Genomic DNA, 21,528 nt, shown 5'->3' on the forward strand with positions numbered 1-21,528 from the left:
GGGGCATTATTAGTATAGCATGTAGTGGAGCTGGGTGTGTACAGGGTGCATGTAGCAGAGCAGGAAGCCTGGCAGGGACTCTGTGACCGTCTCTGACTCATTAGTCCCTGCAATAACTATACATTGTAATTATATCAGTCTGCTCCACTGCATTCACTGCAGCAGAGCTGTGTTTGCCAGGAGCGAGTCCCTCCAAAGGTGATAGTGTCTGTCTTCTATGTCCCTGGTCCTTCCCTTCCTGCTTGCAAGCTGCACATTGATCTCTAAAAGCAAGCATTAGGGCAAGAAGAAATATACATTACTGTATGATGGCCACAAGACTATTATACTGAGGAGGGGGGCTTCAAAAATTGTTTTCCTGACTCCTTACAGTAACGTCTCCTTGTGGCCGTCCCATACAGTGTAACGTCTCCTTGTGGCTGCCCCCATACAGTATAACCTCTCCTTGTGGCCGCCCCATACAGTATAACGTCTCCTTGTGGCTGCCCCATACAGTATAACGTCTCCTTGTGGCTTCCCCATACAGTATAATAGTGGCTGCCCCCATACAGTATAATAGTGGCTGCCCCCATACAGTATAATAGTGGCTGCCCCCATACAGTATAATAGTGGCTGCCCCCATACAGTATAATAGTGGCTGCCCCCATACAGTATAATAGTGGCTGCCCCCATACAGTATAATAGTGGCTGCCCCCATACAGTATAATAGTGGCTGCCCCCATACAGTATAATAGTGGCTGCCCCTATACAGTATAATAGTGGCTGCCCCCATACAGTATAACGTCTCCTTGTGGCTGCCCCCATACAGTATAACCTCTCCTTGTGGCCGCCCCATACAGTGTAACGTCTCCTTGTGGCTGCCCCATACAGTATAATAGTGGCTGCCCCCATACAGTATAATAGTGGCTGCCCCCATACAGTATAATAGTGGCTGCCCCCATACAGTATAATAGTGGCTGCCCCCATACAGTATAATAGTGGCTGCCCCCATACAGTATAATAGTGGCTGCCCCCATACAGTATAATAGTGGCTGCCCCCATACAGTATAATAGTGGCTGCCCCCATACAGTATAATAGTGGCTGCCCCCATACAGTATAATAGTGGCTGCCCCCATACAGTATAATAGTGGCTGCCCCCATACAGTATAATAGTGGCTGCCCCCATACAGTATAATGTCTCCTTGGAATGTTATAGTTCTGTTTTTGGGCCTTTTGGTTGGTCAGTGGTCAGAAAATACATGTGTGTGTGTATTTTATTGTTAAAATTAGTATCGGTAATTGGTATCGGTGAGTACTTAAATAAAAGTATCGGTACTCGTACACAGTCTTAAAAAAATGGTATCGGGACATCCCTACTTATCAACATTAAATTTTAGTTGCCAGATTTTTGACCATTCCTCTAGTTTTCCTAAGTCCTTTTCCATTTGGTGTATCCCTCCAGGAACATCAACCCTGTTACAAATCTTTGTGTCATCAGCAAAAAGACACACCTTACCACCGAGGCCTTCTGCAATTTCGCTGATAAAGATATTAAACAATATGGGTCCCAGAACAGATCCCTGAGGTACCCCACTGGTAACAAGACCTTGGTCTGAATATACTCCATTGACTACAACCCTCTGTTGTCTGTCCCTCAGCCGCTGCTTAACCCATTCAACAATATGGGAGTCTACGTACAGCCTTATTCTACATGATTAAAAAACGAATCTTTATTTCAAGATGGAATAACCTTTGGATGGTAATATATTTTCCTCAAAAAGCATTTTATATAAAAAAAAATCCTTTTTTTTTTAAAAAAAAAATCATTGATTTTTATCCACCCTGGTTATGCCTTTTTTAAAGGGGTACTCCGGTTGTTAGAAGTTATCCGAATAGGGGATAACTATTACATAGGTGGGGGTTCTGCCGCTGTGACCCCTACCGATCATGAAAACGGGTTCCCTGCAGCCCCACTGAAATTAACAGAGCGGCTGTTCGGGCACGCTTGAGGCAGAGCGCCAAATATATCTTTAGACTGCGCAAAAAGAGGTTCATTTAAACCTTCATAAGTGAATGCATTCACATTTAAAAGGGGTAGCCCCATCTGGGATTTCGATTGCATATTGCTAGGCTATGCCATCAATGTCATATTGGGGGTGGGTCTCACCTCTGGGCCCCCGAAGTGAAGGAGAGCACACCATGCGTGCTCTCCATTCATCGCTATGGGAGCTGCAAGCATAGTCTGCTATCTTCAGAAGTCCCCCACCGCTCAAGCGCTGCTACCTCTTCATTCAGCACTATGGGAATGCCAGCGCTCAACCATTTATCTGGACCTCCTATAGCCCTGCATGTGTGGCTGGAGGTAGGAGCAGGTCCCACGTCTGGGACCCACACTTATCTGACATTGATGGTATATCCTAGTGATATGCCATCAACTAGGGTTGTCCCGATACTAGTATCGGTATCGGGACCGATTCCGAGTTTTCTCGGCGGTACTCAGCCGCCGATACCCCGCCCCGATACATAAATAGAATACTTTTTTTTTTTTTTTTTACATCAAGCGGGCTGGTGAGCGGTGCATAGAGGGGGCAGTGAACGGCAGCTGAGAAGGGGTGGAGAGAGCCGGCAACGATAATTATTGCTGGTATGTGACTGGGTATTACTTACTGCATGGGTGTCATGCGGCCCGCAATGAATATTTTTGCGGCCCGGCAAAGATGCAGCATCGGGAGAGAGGAGGGGCTGGAGTCCGTAACTAGGGGCGGGGCCCGGTGCAGTCACTGTACTCTTACACCGGGCCCCGCCGCTCACCAAAGTATTTATAAACGTGAATCCTTATCCTGTTATTAAGTTGAACTAACGCTGCGCTCTCCCATGTTCCCCTGTATCCCCCTGTATCCCCACAGCACTTACTTAGGCTTCAATAGCAGGCAGAGCGGACGGCAGCAGTAACGTCACTCACTGACGTAGAGCGCCTGCTCCGCCCACTTTATGAATGAAGCAGGCGGAGCAGACGCGCGACGTCAGTGAGTGATGTTACTGCTGCCGTCCGCTCTGCCTGCTATGGAAGCTTAAGTAAGTGCTGTGGGGATACAGGGGGATACAGGGGAACATGGCAGAGGGCAGCGTTAGTTCAACTTAACCCCTTAAGGACCTAGGACGTACCGGTACGCCCTATTTCCCGAGTCCTTAAGGACCCAGGACGTACCGGTACGTCCTGACTTAAAATCTGTATTCCGGCGCCCCAGGGGTTAATTGGAACGGGATTTCGGCTGAAATCATTCAGCCGGCATCCCGTAACAATGCAGGGGGGGGTCATTTGACCCCCCCGTATCGGCGATCGCAGCAAACCGCAGGTCAATTCAGACCTGCGGTTTGCTGCGCTTTTTGCAGTTTCTGATCGCCGCGGTCCCTGACCGCGGGGATCAGAAACTTTAGAGTGGCTAAAATCATTATTTTTCACCCCCCCCTGCACCCCTGCACGATTTTATGCCGGAGGGTGGTGCGGGGGGGGTGTCGCAGGCGGTGGGGGCGTTGCGGGAGGCGGGCGGTGCGGCAGGCGGGATCGCGATCCCCCGCCCGCCTCCCCATGAACGATCGTTGGCTTCTAGTGGGTATACCAGGGTGCCAGCACATTGCTGGCACCCTGGTATAAACGGCTGACATCTGTGAAGATGTCAGCCGTTTAACCCTTTCCATACCGCGTTCCGTACGGACCGCTGTATGGAAAAAGTTAACTGTCATCGGTCAGGGAGCTCCCTCCCTCTCCATCGGGGGGCTGCTGTGGCTTTGCAGCCCCCCGATGGAGAGGGAGAGAGCCCCCAGAGAGCCCCCCTCAGCCCCGTCCTTACCCTTCCCCGTCTGCGAAGTTCTGAGCAGACGGGGAGGGTTCCCATGGCAACAGGATGCCTGCTCAGGCGTCCTGCTGTCCATGGTGCTGAACAGATCTATGCTAAAAGCACAGATCTGTTCAGTGTAAGTAAAATACAGTACAGAACAATATATATTGTTCTGTACTGTATTATACAGACACCAGACCCACTGGATCTTCAAGAACCAAGTGGGTCTGGGTCACAAAAATGTAAAAAAAAAGTGAAAAAAGTTAAGATAAAAAAAAAAACATTTATCACTGAATAAAAATTAAAAAAATAAAATAAACTACACATATTAGGTATCGCCGCGTCCGTAACGACCTGATCTATAAAATGGTCATGTTACTTTCCCCGCACGGTGAACGCCATAAAAATAAAAAAATAAAAACTATGAGAAAATTGAAATTTTGCCCACCTTACTTCCCAAAAAAAGTAATAAAAGTGATCAAAAAAGTCGCATGTACGCCAAAATAGTTCCAATCAAACCGTCATCTCATCCCGCAAAAAATGAGACCCTACTCAAGATAATCGCCCAAAAGCTGAAAAAACTATGGCTCTTAGACTATGGAGACACTAAAACATGATTTTTTTTTTTTTTAAAAATGAACTCATTCTGTAAAACTTACATAAATAAAAAAAAAGTATACATATTAGGTATCGCCGCGTCCGTATCGACCGGCTCTATAAAAATATCACATGACCTAACCCCTCAGATGACCACCGTAAAAAAATAAAAATAAAAACAGTGTAAAAAAAGCCATTTTTTGCCATCTTACGTCACAAAAAGTGTAATGGCAAGCGATCAAAAAATCATATGCACCCCAAAATAGTGCCAATCAAACCGTCATCTCATCCCGCAAAAAATGAGACCCTACTCAAGATAATCGCCCAAAAACTGAAAAAACTATGGCTCTTAGAATATGGAGACACTAAAACATTTTTTTGGTTTTAAAAATGAAGTTATTGTATAAAACTTACATAAATAAAAAAAAATGTATACATATTAGGTATCGCCGCGTCCGCGACAACCTGCTCTATAAAAATACCACATAATCTAACCTGTCAGATGAATGTTGTAAATAACAAAAAAAAAAAACGTGCCAAAAAAAGCTATTTCTTGTTACCTTGCTGCACAAAAAGTGTAATATAGAGCAACCAAAAATCATATGTACCCTAAACTAGTACCAACAAAACTGCCACCCTATCCCGTAGTTTCTAAAATGGGGTCACTTTTTTGGAGTTTCTACTCTAGGGGTGCATCAGGGGGGCTTCAAATGGGACATGGTGTCAAAAAACAGTCCAGCAAAACCTGCCTTCCAAAAACCGTATGGAATTCCTTTCCTTCTGCGCCCTGCCGTGTGCCCGTACAGCGGTTTACGACCACATATGGGGTGTTTCTGTAAACTACAGAATTAGGGCCATAAATATTGAGTTTTGTTTGGCTGTTAACCCTTGCTTTGTAACTGGAAAAAAAATATTAAAATGGAAAATCTGCCAAAAATGTGAAATTTTGAAATTGTGTCTCTATTTTCCATTAAATCTTGTGCAACACCTAAAGGGTTAACAAAGTTTGTAAAATCAGTTTTGAATAGCTTGAGGGGTGTAGTTTCTTAGATGGGGTCACTTTTATGGAGTTTCTACTCTAGGGGTGCATCAGGGGGGCTTCAAATGGGACATGGTGTCAAAAAACCAGTCCAGCAAAATCTGGCTTCCAAAAACCAAACCGCGCACCTTTCACTCTACGCCCTACTGTGTGCCCGTACAGTAGTTTACGGCCACATATGGGGTGTTTCTGTAAACGGCAGAGTCAGGGCAATAAAGATACAATCTTGTTTGGCTGTTAACCCTTGCTTTGTTAGTGGAAAAAATGGGTTAAAATTGAAAATTAGGCAAAAAAAATGAAATTCTCAAATTTCATCCCCATTTGCCAATAACTCTTGTGCAACACCTAAAGGGTTAACGACGTATGTAAAATCAGTTTTGAATACCTTGAGGGGTGTAGTTTCTTAGATGGGGTCACTTTTAGGGAGTTTCTCCTCTTGGGGTGCATCAGGGGGCTTCAAATGGGACATGGTGTCAAAAAACCAGTCCATAAAAATCAGCCTTCCAAAAACCATATGGTGCACCTTTCACTCTACGCCCCGCTGTGTGGCCGTACAGTAGTTTACGGCCACATATTGGGTGTTTCTGTAAACGGCAGAGTCAGGGCAATAAAGTTACAGTCTTGTTTGGCTGTTAACCCTTGGTTTGTTAGTGGAAAAAATGGGTTAAAATGAAAAATTTGACAAAAATATGAAATTCTCAAATTTCCTCCCCATTTGCCAATAACTCTTGTGCAACACCTAAAGGGTTAACAATGTATGCAAAATCAGTTTTGAATACCTTGAGGGGTGTAGTTTCTTAGATGGGGTCATTTTTGGGTGGTTTCTATTATGTAAGCCTCGCAAAAGTGACTTCAGACCTGAACTGGTCGCTAAAAATTGAGTTTTTGTAAATTTCTGAAAAATTTCAAGATTTGCTTCTAAACTTCTAAGCCTTATAACATCCCCAAAAAATAAAATATCATTCCCAAAACAATTCAAACATGAAGTAGACATATGGGGAATGTAAAGTCATCACAATTTTTTGGGGTATTACTATGTATTACAGAAGTAGAGAAACTGAAACTTTGAAATTTGCTAATTTTTTTCAAATTTTTGGTAAATTAGGTATTTTTTTTGTGCAAAAAAAATAATTTTTTTGACTTCATTTTACCAGTGTCATGAAGTACAATATGTGACGAAAAAACAATCTCAGAATGGCCTGGATAAGTCAAAGCGTTTTAAAGTTATGAGCACTTAAAGTGACACTGGTCAGATTTGCAAAAAATGGCCTGGTCCTTAAGGTGAAAATGAGCCCGGTCCTTAAGGGGTTAATAACAGGATAAGGATTCACGTTTATAAATACTTCGGTGAGCGGCGGGGCCCGGTGTATTGGGGGACACTGTTATGAGGGGGATCTGTGGATGACATATAGCAGTGTCATCCACAGATCCTCCCCATAACAGTTCCATCCACAGATCCCCTATAACAGCACCATCCACAGATCCCCTATAACAGCACCATCCACAGATCCCCCACCAAATAACAATGCCATCCTCAGATCCCCCCACCCCATAACAATGCCATCCACAGATATCCCACCCCATAGCAGTACCATCCACAGATCCCCATAACAGTGCCATCCACAGATCCCCCATAACAGTGCCATCCACAGATCCCCCATAACAGTGCCATCCACAGATCCCCCATAACAGTGCCATCCACAGATCCCCCATAACAGTGCCATCCACAGATCCCCCATAACAGTGCCATCCACAGATCCCCCATAACAGTGCCATCCACAGATCCCCCATAACAGTGCCATCCACAGATCCCCCATAACAGTGCCATCCACAGATTCCCCATAACAGGGCCATCCACAGATCCCCCATAACAGTGCCATCCACAGATCCCCATAACAGTGCCATCCACAGATCCCCCATAACAGCGCCATCCACAGATCCCCATAACAGCGCCATCCACAGATCCCCCATAACAGTGCCATCCACAGATCCCCCATAACAGTGCCATCCACAGATCCCCCATAACAGTGCCATCCACAGATCCCCCATAACAGTGCCATCCACAGATCCCCCATAACAGTGCCATCCACAGATCCCCCATAACAGTGCCATCCACAGATCCCCCATAACAGTGCCATCCACAGATCCCCCATAACAGTGCCATCCACAGATCCCCCATAACAGTGCCATCCACAGATCCCCCATAACAGTGCCATCCACAGATCCCCCATAACAGTGCCATCCACAGATCCCCCATAACAGTGCCATCCACAGATCCCCCATAACAGTGCCATCCACAGATCCCCCATAACAGCGCCATCCACAGATCCCCCATAACAGCGCCATCCACAGATCCCCCATAACAGCGCCATCCACAGATCCCCCATAACAGCGCCATCCACAGATCCCCCATAACAGCGCCATCCACAGGTCCCCCATAACAGTGCCATCCACAGGTCCCCCATAACAGTGCCATCCACAGGTCCCCATAACAGTGCCATCCACAGGTCCCCCATAACAGTGCCATCCACAGGTCCCCCATAACAGTGCCATCCACAGGTCCCCCATAACAGTGCCATCCACAGGTCCCCCATAACAGCGCCATCCACAGGTCCCCCATAACAGCGCCATCCACAGATCCCCCATAACAGCGCCATCCACAGATCCCCCATAACAGCGCCATCCACAGGTCCCCCATAACAGCGCCATCCACAGGTCCCCCATAACAGCGCCATCCACAGGTCCCCCATAACAGTGCCATCCACAGGTCCCCCATAACAGTGCCATCCACAGGTCCCCCATAACAGTGCCATCCACAGATCCCCCACATGACAGTGCGTCATCCACAGATCCCCCAAAACGGTCACATGACATTTAAAAAAAGTATCGGTATTCGGTATCGGTGACTACTTGAAAAAAAGTATCGGTACTTGTACTCGGTCCTAAAAAAGTGGTATCGGGACAACCCTACCATCAACGTCAAGGTTGGAGTACCCCTTTAAGATGTTGTCACATCTTTTTGACCAGATTCTAGATTGGTATTCTGTTCATGTGCTCTCGATTTATAGATCAGATTGGAAAAGGTAGGTTCCCTCAGAATTGGGATGTGCATTCACACGACCATATCTATTTCGCAGTCTTCAAAAAATCTGCATGGCGTCTGTGTGACATCCGTGTCGCATCCGTCTTTTTTTTTGCGGATCCATTGTGACAGTGCCTCCTTGTCCGCAAAACGGAAAAAATTAGGACATGTTCTATCTTTTTTGTGGGGCTACGGATCGGACATACGGATGCTGACAACCCACAGTGCGCTGTCCGCATTTTTTTGCTGACCCATTGAAATTAATGGGTACGCCTCCTATGCGCAAAAATATACGGTCTTGTGAATGGGGCCTAGCTGTCACTGCAGAACCGTCCCCACCTTCTATATGTGCCTTCGACTAGCCAGAACAGAGAACCACTGGAAAAAGAGATTCCTGCTCCGGAGGATTTTGCGGTTCTTTGTCAATTGTCAGCCTGAAGTGGCAGAAAAAAATCTGCAGCAGAAACCGACCAGAGGTGCGGATCTTAAATCTGCGGCATGTCAATTTATAGTGCGGATTTCACCCTTCCCAATGCAAAGGATGTCACTGTGTGTAATCTGTAGCTTTTCTACAATAAATTCTACAATAAAACGCAGCCTTGGATGCATTTGAAGAAGAAATGCTGCAGAAAATCCACAACTAATCAGTTATGTGTGAACCCTGCTTAAAAGGGTTTTCTGGGAAAGAAGTATTAATGATGGGTCATCAGTACCAGATCAGTGGGGATCTGATAGCTGCTTGGACGAGATTGTATAGCGGCTGTGCTTGGTGTTGTATGGGACTGCACTATGTAAAAGCCACGTGACTTCTCAGGCCTAAGAAAGGGCTACAGCGTTCGACTGAGCGCCACGGGAGTCGGACCCCCACAATCTCGTATTGATGAGCTATCCCCAGGCTTGGGGACGTCAATAATTTAATTCCTAGTTAACTTTTTTTACGTTGTTTTGCTCAGACAATAGAGTTTTCAGCAGCCGAACCCTCAGAGAACAGCTGAACGTGAGGCCGTCCAACATGGTGAACCATTTTTTTCGGCAGATCATTGGTTGGCATTCAGTCTGCCAAGTGAAACGCCATGACCAAAAGCTGAGAATGGAGAACGGCTGTATAGGGTTTTCCACCATTAAATGGGTTGTCTCATGGAGCCGCCTTCTGTCCATGTGTCCTCCTATAAGGGGCCATCCCTGTATTAGGGCACTTGCACACTATCGTATGCCCTCCGAGACATACGGTCCGTGAGCCGGCCGTATGTCCCGGCGCGGCATTGATCGTGTGCAGGGGAGCGCACAGCATCATAGGTTATGTGCACTTCGGGCCGCCTGCGGGGCTATTGTCCTGCACTCGTATGAGCTTATCGGTCGTGTGCAAGGGACCTTACTGGAATGACCATTCATCTGAATAGCACCCTGTATGGGTCAGGTACCGCAGTGGGCTCTAATTAAGCAAACAACTGCACTGATTAGTCGGTCTGCATTGTTGGTGGCCATTACCATTGCAGACCGACAAAACGGTGCGGTCCTCATTGGTTTAATTAGGGCCCGCTGCTGCCCGTATGGCTGCACATTGCAGTCGCGTCATGACCGCTCGGTTTGGTCGTACCCAAATGCTACCTGTCTCCTGTGATGGCCAGGTACTAGTGTTTAGGATATTTCAGTGTAGGTTTCTGCAATCCTGCATTCGGGACAACGCACTGGTAGACATCTCTCCAATTTAAATTGGGAAGTGTGACCCCATGGTTCTTGCGCTGATCCTATCTGATTTTATTTGTATTTTAGTAGTGTGGGTGAGGTCACAAATGGAATACCCCTTTCTGTGACTCATCCTTTTATTGCTGCTTTTGAAGGAGATTTATCAAACTGGCGTAAAGGAAAACTGGCTTAGGCTACTTTCAGACTGGCGTTTCTGGGTCCGCTAGCGAGATCCGTTTCAGGGCTCTCACAAGCGGCCCAAAACGGATCAGTTCAGCCCCAATGCATTCTGAATGGACAAGGATCCGCTCCGAATGCATCAGTTTGCCTCCGTTCCGCCTCCATTCCGCTCTGGAGGAGGACACCAAAACGCTTCTTGCAGCGTTTTGATGTCCGCCTGACGATGCGGAGCAAAACAGATCCGTCCTGACTTACAATGTAAGTCAATGGGGACGGATCCGTTTTCACTGACACAATATGGTGCAATATGGTTTGCATTATCATGAACAAAAAATGCAAACGGATCCGTTCTGAACGGAAACAAGCGTTTGCATTATAGGTGCGGATCCGTCTGTGCAGATACCAGACGGATCCGCACCTAACGCAGGTGTGAAAGTAGCCTTAGTTGCCTATAGCAACCAATCAGATTCCACCTTTCATTTTCCAGAGGGACTGAAAGGTGGAATCTGATTGGTTGGTATGGGTAATCGAGCCCTGATAAATCTCCCTCTTTGTCTTTTACCTCACCTTTTAACCTACTTCTACTCTTTCTTTCAGCCCAATATGTTTTGATATGATTGAGGAAGCCTATATGACGAAGTGTGGACACAGCTTTTGGTAAGAAGATTTTCCTTTTAAACTTTAATTTTTAGGTGCATTTTCTTCAAAGGATCCACTAGGTCTCTTTCACACCTCAGTGATTCACGTACACGTGCTGTCCGTGGTCTCCACAGACCACTCGCATATTCATTAACTTTTTGTGTAATCACATCTGAGATTACTGATGGCTCACGCACATTATAGTCTATGAATCCGTGAGACACAACACAGATCAGTTTTTGCGGATTGTTGCTAGGAGATGCTTTGGAGTCTAATTTTCAGCCTGGCAGTGTCCGTGAAATACGGATGACACACAAACTGAAAATCACGGAACCGGGAGTCAATCACTGATGGATCGTGACACGGATGAGTGAATGAGTCGGCAGTGATTGTGAGCGAAAATCATCCTTGGGTTCGAAAACACAGAACAAATTTCTCCATTAGGCGTCATGCACATGATCGTGTTTTCGCTCCACATCTGATCCGCACCTTTTGTGGATCGGATGCACACCCATTCATTTCAGTGGGGACGCAAAAGACTCGGACAGCACACCATGTGCTCTCCGTATTCGTATGTCCATTCCGTGACCATACAATACAGATAGAACATGCCCTATTTTTATCCGTTTTGCGATTTCTGCATAATTTTAGTTATTTTCATTCTGCTGTAGAAATAACATGCTGCAGATGTGAACGAAGTAAAAAATTTTCACTTGAAAATTAAAGGCTGTGTACAAATTTGGGGCCAATTGTTTTTATTGTTGAATTGTATTCGGTACAATAAAATAATTTTTTCAATTGGTAATTATTAAAAATGTTAAGCCCCTTTCTCTGTACTGCTTTAAGATTCTCTAGTACCAGGCTGTGTATTTTTCCCTGTTTCCCATCAGCTGATGACTCCTGATCTCTGACCTCCTAAACTCTAATTTTAGTGCAATTCTTATATTACTGATAAGAATGTTGCTTAAGGGTGATAAGGCAATCGCCTGCTTGCTAGCAGAGGAGACCGCTGCTATTGCATGTAGCGATCTCCTCCGCAGCATGGGGAGGAGTGATCGTGATGCCATCTCTTGCAACCATGCTGTACAGTGGTTTGCCGGCGGCAGATCATAATTAGACAGCAAGATCTGCAGCCGGCAAATCCTGATCTTTCAGCATGCTGAGAGTTCTGGATTGTCCGATGAACGCGCATTAGTATTACACTGCAAGATGATTGCTAACGAGCGTTAACACGGACGCTCTTTAGCGATCATCGGGCAGAAAATCTGCCCATGTAATGCAGCCTTAAAATAAGTGTATTACCTTTTTTAATAATTTAGAGATTAGGGTTATTAGATGCATTCTGAAAGTGGAAGTGAAAGTATATTCATGCAGATAGACAAACAGTTAAAGAGGTTGTCTCATCACAGACAATGGGGGCATATCGCTAGGATGTGCCCCCATTGTCTTTGGGACCCGCACCTATATCCTGAACGGAGCCCCAAAAGTGTTGGAGGGCGCACTGCGCATGCGCACCTGCCCTCCATTTATTTTCTATGGGGTTGCCGAAAATAGCCGAGCCTTGGCTCAGTTATTTCCGTCGGGCCCTTAGAAGTGAATAGGAGCGGTGGTCGGACATCTGCGGTGCGCTCCTATTCACTTCTATGGGGAGCATACTTGGTCGTGGGCCGAACTGGAGTCCTCCAGCCATCACCTTGCGGGGCTCTGTTCCCGATATCGGTGCGGGTCCCAGCGGTGGGACCCGCACCTTTAAGACAATGGGGACATATTTAAGCAATATGCCCCCATTGTCTGTGATGAGACAACCCTTTGTGACAGAAGGGGTGAATATTTTTTATAAAGACCAATTGAAACAATGATTTTTAGCCCAAAATGAGTCAAATGCAATCATAAAAAGTTAATCTTCAATGTATTTATTTATTTATTTATTTTTTGTGTAACTCCAAAAAATGCTTGATCAGTACCATGGAGGGATTAGGTATCTTTGGTGTTTCAGTGGCAATGCTAGATCAGTGGTTCTCGTGGCTTGCAGACCCACTTCCATCTAATCTGCTGATGCCCTTGCAGGATATATATGGAGGATGAAACAAGTAGAGTACAGGAGCCGGTCAGTCAGAATAGGTCTTCTGTGGCGTTGGTAGAAATGACATACTGGCGGTATTATTTCAGGCAGAGATGTAAGATTTGTCCACTTCTGAAACCTAGGACGCTGCTCAGACTTGGACCCTTTATGCATTTTGTGGCCGCACGAGGGGAGGGGTGGTGTAGACTTTTTAACAATAATTCGGTAATTATACCTTTTCTCTCTTTTGATGTGCTGGGAAGTATTCACTGTATGTGAATGTATTTTATAGACTGTTTGGAGCTGGACTGTTCCTGGGCACAGAAAGCCACGGAGTCCGGATTAGACTTCCTGAATTTTATAGTTTGCCTGGTCGTGTTCCTCTAGGATCTCCAGTATTTCTTTTTTTTTCTTCTCCTTTTGTCTTTGGCATTTGTTGAAAACGTGTAAACTATGTAAATTGATAGTTGACATCACCACTAAGTATCTGGAGCTTTTGGAAGCCGTCAATTAGTGGATTGTGCTAGGACAATGAACTTTTGAGTCTATATGCTGTTCGCAGGCTGAGTCAGTGTTTTTTAATGTTCTCCGTTGATGGAGTGCACTCGATTGTTTGCATTAAGCTAGAACATTCAATTCCTCATTTCACAACCTTTTTTTCGATTTCCTTCTGCGTTTTATACACTTTACCCACCCTTCCTAAAGCAATTTTTTTATCCTTACATGAACTGCGAGGTCCCACAGAGATGTGCTGCAGACTTCAGAGCTCCAGAAATGTAGAGAAATGTAATACTTTTCTTTTTTGTTTTTTAGTGCTGACTGCACCGAAAGTCGTGGTGGCACGGCTATTACTGATGTACAGTCAGGACCTTAAATCCTATAGCTTGATTCAGAAAATCTCTTGAATTCTTTACTTGCTTAACCCTATGCATGCTGAAATGGAAGTGAAGAGGGATTTGCCTTACCACACTGCAAAAGCATGACCAAGGCCCAATTTTCAATCAAATGGATATCATAGGAGACCATCCATCTGGGTTCTTACAGATATAATGTATTTTTCGCTTTATAAGACGCACCTTGCCCGTAAGATGCACCTAGGTTCTAGAGAAGGGAAATAAGAAAAAATATTTATTTTTCATTGGACTTTAGATCAGAGCCCCAGTTAGACCCCCAGTGATAATTGCAGCTCACATCAGACCCCCAATTAGTCCGCAGATCAGACCCCCAATGTTAATAAGACCCCCAATAAGGGTGCAGATCAGACCTCCACTCAGACCTCAGATCAGACAGCCAGTGTTATTAAGACCCCCAATTAGACCTCGCATGAGACAAAAAAAAAATCAACTCTACTCTCCTGTTCCAGATGCTGCCACCTCTTCTGAGATCTGGCATTCTTACTGAGTGCTGTGACCCATCACACAGCGTGAGGTCACAGAACGCGCCGACGTCCTCGCACTGTGCGCAGGTCACAGCATGGCATATGGAATATGAAGAACAGTAAGAGGTGAGAACAGAGCCAGCACAAGGAGTGATGTATTCACCACTCCCCCGTCCTACTGTACTGTAGAAGCGCTCATTAGTATTCGCCCTATAAGACGGGTGTGCGGTCTGTAAAAAGAAGCTACCCTCTGCATGGGCTAAACCCCTTTGTCAAGGATGTGTCAGCAAGTTAATGGAGGAGGAAGCTCCGTCTTTGATAAGCAGTATTAAGCAGATGATCAAGGATGAGGTCAAAGTGTCAGTTAGCGTTTTGATTAAATACCGCCCCAGTACTTCTTCTGCCGCATCTAAAGATTCCCCCTCCAGTGACAACGATTTACTTTTGGGTTTGGAGGAAGAAGCAGAGTGTTTGTCTTCTGACGATTCTTCTGAGGACGAGGCCGCAGGAAAACCGCTGTTTTACACTGCGAACACTAACTCCCTAGTCAAGGCCGTTAGAGCTACTATGGGGTTGGATTATCAAAGACCTCAGCAATCGGTGCAGGACTCTGTTTGAGGGCCTAGGTCCTAGAAAGGAAAAGGTTTTTGATGTACGTAAAAACATTCAGACAGTAATTGCCAGGGAATGGAAAAGACCAGATATTTCGTTCCTTCCTCTGTTAAGCGGAAATATCCGTTTGATGAAGAAGTCTTCGCCCCCTGGGATTGGGCCCCAAAGCTGGATGCTCCGGTGGCTGAGATGTCAAGAAAAAATTCTCTCCCCTTTGAAGATATGATATATGGGTTCCCTTAAGGATCCAATGGACAGAAGGGAAGAGTTTTATTTAAAGGGGTTCTGCATTTTGTTTAAACTAATGATCTATCCTCTGGATAGATCATCAGCATCTGATCGGCAGGGGTCCGACACCCTGGACCCCCGCCGATCGGCTGTTTGAGAAGGCAGCGGTGCTCCAGGAGTGCCTCGGCCGTCTCACTGTTTACCACAGGCCCAGTGACGTCACGACTAGTATCACTGGCCTGGGCAGGGCTAAGCTCCATTCAAGTGAACAGAGCTTAGCCCCGCCCAGGCCTTCTCAAACAGCTGATCGGCTTGGGGTCCCACCTGTCGGACCCCCGCCGATCAGATGCTGGTGATCTATCCAGAGGATAGATTATCAGTTTAAACAAACTGCAGAACCCCTTTAAAGAAGAACTGGGAAGCCTCTGTAGCAGCTTTTAAACCTGCTATTGCTGCTACGTCTGTCGCTAGGTCCTTAAAGGTATGGATGGAGGAGTTAAGAGTCCCACATAAAAGGGGGTACCCCTAGGGGGCAGTTGCTCACCTCCTTTCCCATTATAAATAATGCCCTAAATTTCTTGGCTGATGCCTCTGCGGATTCCTTAAGATTCTCCGCTAGGGCTTTGGCCTTATCTAATTCTGCCCGTAGGGCTATTTTGTTAAAGGGCTGGAATGGCGACACTTCCTCTAAGGCAAAGCTTTGCGCTATCCGGTGTCAGGGTGAATTTTTGTTTGGCCCCGTCCTTGACGACCTTCTAGAAAAAGCTTCCGACAGGAAAAAAGCTTTCCTCCGCTAGTCAACCCCCTAGCAGGTCTTTCTGTCCTAGATTTAATAAAGAAATATTAAGGGGAAGGAGAGGGCAAAGCAGTTTTCTGGTGCCACTAAGAAAAATAAGAGGTTTCTTTTTTCCAGTCCCAATGACGCCAGGCCCCCTGTCGAAGGTCGTCTGTCTCTTTTTGCACATCGGTGGCAGGAGATCTCAGACAGCACCTGGATAAACTCGGTGATGAGGGAAGGTCTAAAATTAAACTTTCAGACCGGTCAGATCCCACAAAGCAGTCAGCTATCATTAGAGGTCTACAGAGTGTTGATAAATGTCCCAGATCAGGAAGTGAGAAAAGGGTTTTACTTTCCCCTGTTCCTTGTCAAAAAACCAAATGATTTATTCCGGACCATAATAAACTTAAAATGCTTTAATCAATATCTGGTGTACGAGAGGTTTTGTATGAAGTCCATCAGGTCCAGCAGTGAGCAAATCTTTTTCCGGGACTGCTTTATGCCACAGTAGACCTTAGGGATGCTTATTACCATGTCCCTATCCATCCCAGCCATCAAAAATTTCTGAGGGTAGCAGTCCAATTAAGGCAGGAGGTTTATCATCTTCTGTTTTAGGCCCTACCCTTTGGGCTTTCACAGGCTCCGAGGGTGTTCACGAAGATCGTTTCAGAGATGATGGACCACGTGAGAGAGAAAAAGATAGTCATTATACCTTACCTGGACGACTTTCTTTTCGTGTCTCAATCAGATCCGGCTCTTCAGAAGCAGATTGCCTGGTTGACGGAGGTTCTAAAAAAACTAGGTTGGGAGATAAATCTAGAAAAAAAACTGTTTACGTCCAAGCCAGAGCTGCAGCTTCCTAGGGATGATTCTAGACTCCAGAGCCCAGAAATGTCTTACTAATCAAGTCCAGAGTCCAACAGATTCACTCGCGCCCATCTGTCACCCTAAGAGAAGCCGTGTCTGTTTTGGGTCTAATGACGGCTGCGATTCCCGGAGTAGAATGTGCCCAATATCATTCAAGAACTCTACAGCTTCAGATTCTACAGGAATGGGGCAGATGTATACTCTCTCTAGACTCAGAGATCTCTCTATCCCCTCGGACTCTGAGCTCCTTGAGGTGGTGGATGGATTTACAAATCTTCAAAAAGGGTTACGTGGATCAGAGAAGCGGTTCTTCCTTTGACTACGGATGCAAGTCCATCCGGTTGGGGAGCCCATGTGAGTCCCTTCTGTTGAAGGGAGCGGGGACAGCAGAGTTTTAGCCCAGTCCTCACAATTTCACTGAGTTAAATGCGACCAGGCTAACCCTGAAACAGAGCCTTCCCGTTATTAGGGGCGGAAATGTAAAGATCCGGTTTTCAGTCAGATATTCAGTCTGGCAGAGGCTTCTCTATCTTCTTTCTGTGGTGCATCTCAAGGGCTCGGACAATGTGAAAGCGGACTTCCTCAATTGTCATCATCTAAGCCAGGGAGAGTGGTCCCTAGATCAGAGGGTTTTCCACCAGGTCACAGCATTATGGGGGATTTCCCGAGATAGATCTCTTTGCCACCAGATCAAACAGAAAGGTAGAAGTTTTCGATTCCCTATCTCCGGGAGAACATCCGAAAGCATTGGACGCATTGACTCAATTTCGGAGCAGGTCCTTCTCTATGCCTTTTTCCCCCTAAAAATATTACAGAGGGTGCTCAAAAAGATCAGAGAGGAGGAAGCCACAGTAATAATTAAAGCCCCCATCTGGCCGAGAAGAGTCTGGTTCTCATGGCTCCGCTTGATGTCAATTGCAACCCCATGGGTGCTTCCGGAGTCTCAGGAGCTTCTGTCTAAGGGTACAGTCTTTCACCCAGAAGTAAGAAATCTACATCTTACTGCTTGGCTCTTGAAAGGGAGATTTTAAAAAGGTCTTTCTGATGAGTTAGTTAACACTCTGTTGGCCAGTCGAAAGAGGTTTACTTCTGAAATCTATCTTTGGCTACTTTCACACTCTCGTTGGGTGCGGATCCGTTTTGTATCTGCACAGACGGATCCGCACCGATAATGCAAATGCTTGTATCCGTTCATAACGGATCCGTTTGCATTATTCATTTAAAAAAAAGTCTAAGTCAAAACGGATCAGTTTTGACTTACATTGAATTTCAATGGGGGACGGATCAGTTTTCAATTGCACCATATTGTCAGTGAAAAACGGATCCGTCCCCATTGACTTACATTGTAAGTCAGGACGGATCCGTTTTGCTCCACATAGTCAGACGGACACCAAAACGATGCATCCCTGGATCAAGAGATTTGTTACAGCTGTGTCCAAGTTATCCCCGGTCTCTTAAGATCAGAAGCCCTCCTTGGGATTTAAACTTGGTCCTTTCTGCGCTCTCTTCTGAACGCTTTGAGCCGATTCATGGCATCTCCGCTAAGATGCTCTCTCTGAAGCTTGCTTTCCTGCTTGCCATTACCTCGGCTGAGATCAGTGCACTCTCTGCTGACCCCCTATCTGGTAATCTTGGAAGAGTCTATTGCTAGGTGGATCAGACAGGCCATTTCCTTAGCTTACTCTTCTAAGGGAATAGTTACGCCCTCTGGTTTTGGGGCTCACTCTACAAGATCAGTCTCCACGTCATGGGCAGAGAGAGCTTCAGCTTCAATTGAGCAGATTTGTAGAGCAGCTACCTGGAGTTCTCCTCATAGTTTTTTAGGCACTATAGACTACAGCTGCCTCCCAATGAAGGTCTTTCCTTTGGCCGTAAGGTGCTGCAGGCTGTAGTCCTGCCCTAGATAGAATTCTTGCCTATTCTGGAGGGATGCTGTCATAGGCGAAAGAGAAATATTGGATTACACTTACCGGTAATCGTTTTTTTTCTTTGAGCCTATGGCCCCTTGCAGGGAGTCCACATCCCAGCACCCGGCCTGACCTCCCAGCACTGACGGCATTCACATAGCATTATATTGATTTATGATGCTATGTAACCCTTACAGTTCTAGAATTTATTGGATAACACTGGCAGCATTATGCCAGTGTTATCCAGAACTGTAAGGGTTACATAGCATCATAAATCAATATAATGCTATGTGACCCCCGGCAGCGACTAGAGGTCAGGCCGGGAGCTGCAATGCGGACTCGCTGCGGGAGGAACGCTTGTCTGCAAGGGGCCTATGACAGCACCCGGTTAATTCCCATCCCAAAAAAATAAATATAATAATTATATATACAAAAAAAAAAAAAAGTTAAGATGTTATGTTTCTTAGTTCTTGAGAAAGGACTGGAGGTAGAGGGGAGGATCCCTCTTTTAAAAACTCGTTCTGGTTCCAGAGGAGGAGGCGGTCTCTCCAGGGGTGCTGTCGTAGGCTCAAAGAAAAACAATTACTGGTAAGTGTAATCCAATATTTTTTTTATTTTATTTTTTAACCCCTGTATCTCAAAACGGCATGTGCCTTAGCGCTCGTGCACACAACTGTGCTCGGTCCAGGAAACACAGCCTGTGAGCCAGCTGCACCTCCGGGACCAGCGGCAGCTGCTGACCTGAACTCATTGAATCAGTGGGTTTGGATCAGAGGAGCCTCCGTTGGCGCGGTTGTCATGTGCATGAACACCAGGTTAAAAGGAAACCTGTTTTAGGTTAGAAAAACATGTTGCAGCTCAGTAATTGTGCTGTAATGTGACATGGCAGTGACTGATCCCGCACATGACTGACACTGGCAGTGCCTGATGGACTTTAATGATATCTGACACTTTACTGGGAAAATTCAAATTTAGCATTTAAAAAAATAAATAAAATTGAAATGCCGAGTTGTTGGCGAGCTCAGGGCAGATGTGAACAGAGGGCTATTACTGTGCATGGTTTGATGGCACACTAGTATTAGTACTTGTGCCCCTGTATGTATATAACCTTAGATATTCGGGTTGGTAACATCTGTGCCAAACCTTTTGAGGGGGAGGACATGAACTGTATTGACGTGTGGTGTTTTTCTTTTATTGCTGTTTTTCAGGCATTATAGGGGTACTCTGATTTATGTTAAGCTATCCCCAGGATAGGGCAGGGGGCAGCAACCTCTGGCACACCAGCTGTTCTGCAACTACGTTTCTCGGAAGGCTTCACTCACTTTGAAGGGAGTTGTGGAATAGGATAGGACATAACTATTAGATCGGTGTCATCTTCAGAACTCCCATATAAATGAATGGAGTGGCTGGAGGCATGCTCGTCCGGCCGTTTCGTTCGTTGCATACCGGATGAGGGGGGTATTCACATGACCGTATCCTCAAAACATGGATACAGGCCGTGTGCATTGTGCGGATCAGCATGTCCCACCCTTTATTAGAAATGCCTATTCTCGTCCGCAAAACGGAAAAGTATAGGACATGCTCAATTTTTTTTTTTTTTGCGGGGTCGCGGAATGGACATACGGATGCAGACAGCACACTGTGTGCTGTCCTCATCTTTTGCAGCCCCAATGAAATGAATGGGTCCACACCCGTTCAGCAAAAAAAAAGTGGATCGAATGTGGACCGAAAATACGGTCGTATGAAGGCCTCGTTAGCCTAAGGACTCCGCACAGCTATTCCCATGCCACAGTTGAAATGTGGATGTAACTTTTATGTAAGGGCTTCCAGTATTGGGGTCCCTGGAGACCAACTCCACTTTGGGCTAGCAGCTAAATCTCCAGCAAGATGATGTCCAGGGCATCCCTGGTACTTCTGATGGCGACATTGTGAAATACGCTGCCGCTACTGAACTTGCCGCCAACGTATCTATTAGAAATGAGCGAATTTCATATTATGAAATTTGTTCTCACTTCATTTGTTGGTTAAAGGTGAATTGCGTTATGGATTCCGTTACCATGGACCATAACGCAATTCTATGACTGAATGCATAACGGAATGCCTTTAGAGGCATTCCCGTTATTCATTCCGTTATAATAGAAGTCTATGGGCTGCAAAACGGATCAGTCAGGACTCCCCTGCATAACGGAAACGGGACGGATCTGTTATGCAGGCCATAGACTTCTATTATGACGGGATGAATAACGGAATGCCTCTAAAGGCATTGCGTTATGCATTCAGTCATAGAATTGCGTTGTGGTCCGTGGTAACGGAATCTATAACGCAATTCGCCTTTTACCAACAAACGAAGTGTAAACGAATTTCATAAGCGGAAATTCGCTCATCTCTAGTATCTATAAGAAATATTATAAAAGGTAAAAAAGATTGCAAGTCTCATGACAAATGCAATTGACGGTCTGTTGTGTGCGGAGTCCCAGTCTTGCCCTTATTTTCAGCAGATTATTTTTTTCTCTTTTAATCCGGTTTCCAAGACTCCTCTTTAGGCTACATGCACACGACCGTATGTGTTTTGCAGTCCGCAAATTGTGGATCTGCAAAAAAATAAAAAAGCGGATGACATCCGTATGCCATCCATTTTATTTTTTTATTTATTT

General features: G+C 45.6%; 1 protein-coding gene across 2 annotated transcripts in view; it reads left to right on the forward strand.

Moving 5' to 3' along the window:
• The window catches only part of COP1 (COP1 E3 ubiquitin ligase), a 203,162-nt gene that overhangs the window by 12,613 nt on the left and 169,021 nt on the right, over positions 1-21,528 (forward strand). For both annotated transcript variants that reach the window (XM_040407024.1, XM_040407023.1), the window contains exon 2: positions 11,001-11,060. In XM_040407024.1, coding sequence (XP_040262958.1) covers positions 11,001-11,060 — 60 coding nt within the window. The remainder of the gene's footprint in view (positions 1-11,000; positions 11,061-21,528) is intronic.

This window comes from Bufo bufo, chromosome 9 (assembly GCF_905171765.1).
Source record: "Bufo bufo chromosome 9, aBufBuf1.1, whole genome shotgun sequence".
In the NCBI taxonomy this organism is placed as follows: domain Eukaryota; kingdom Metazoa; phylum Chordata; class Amphibia; order Anura; family Bufonidae; genus Bufo; species Bufo bufo.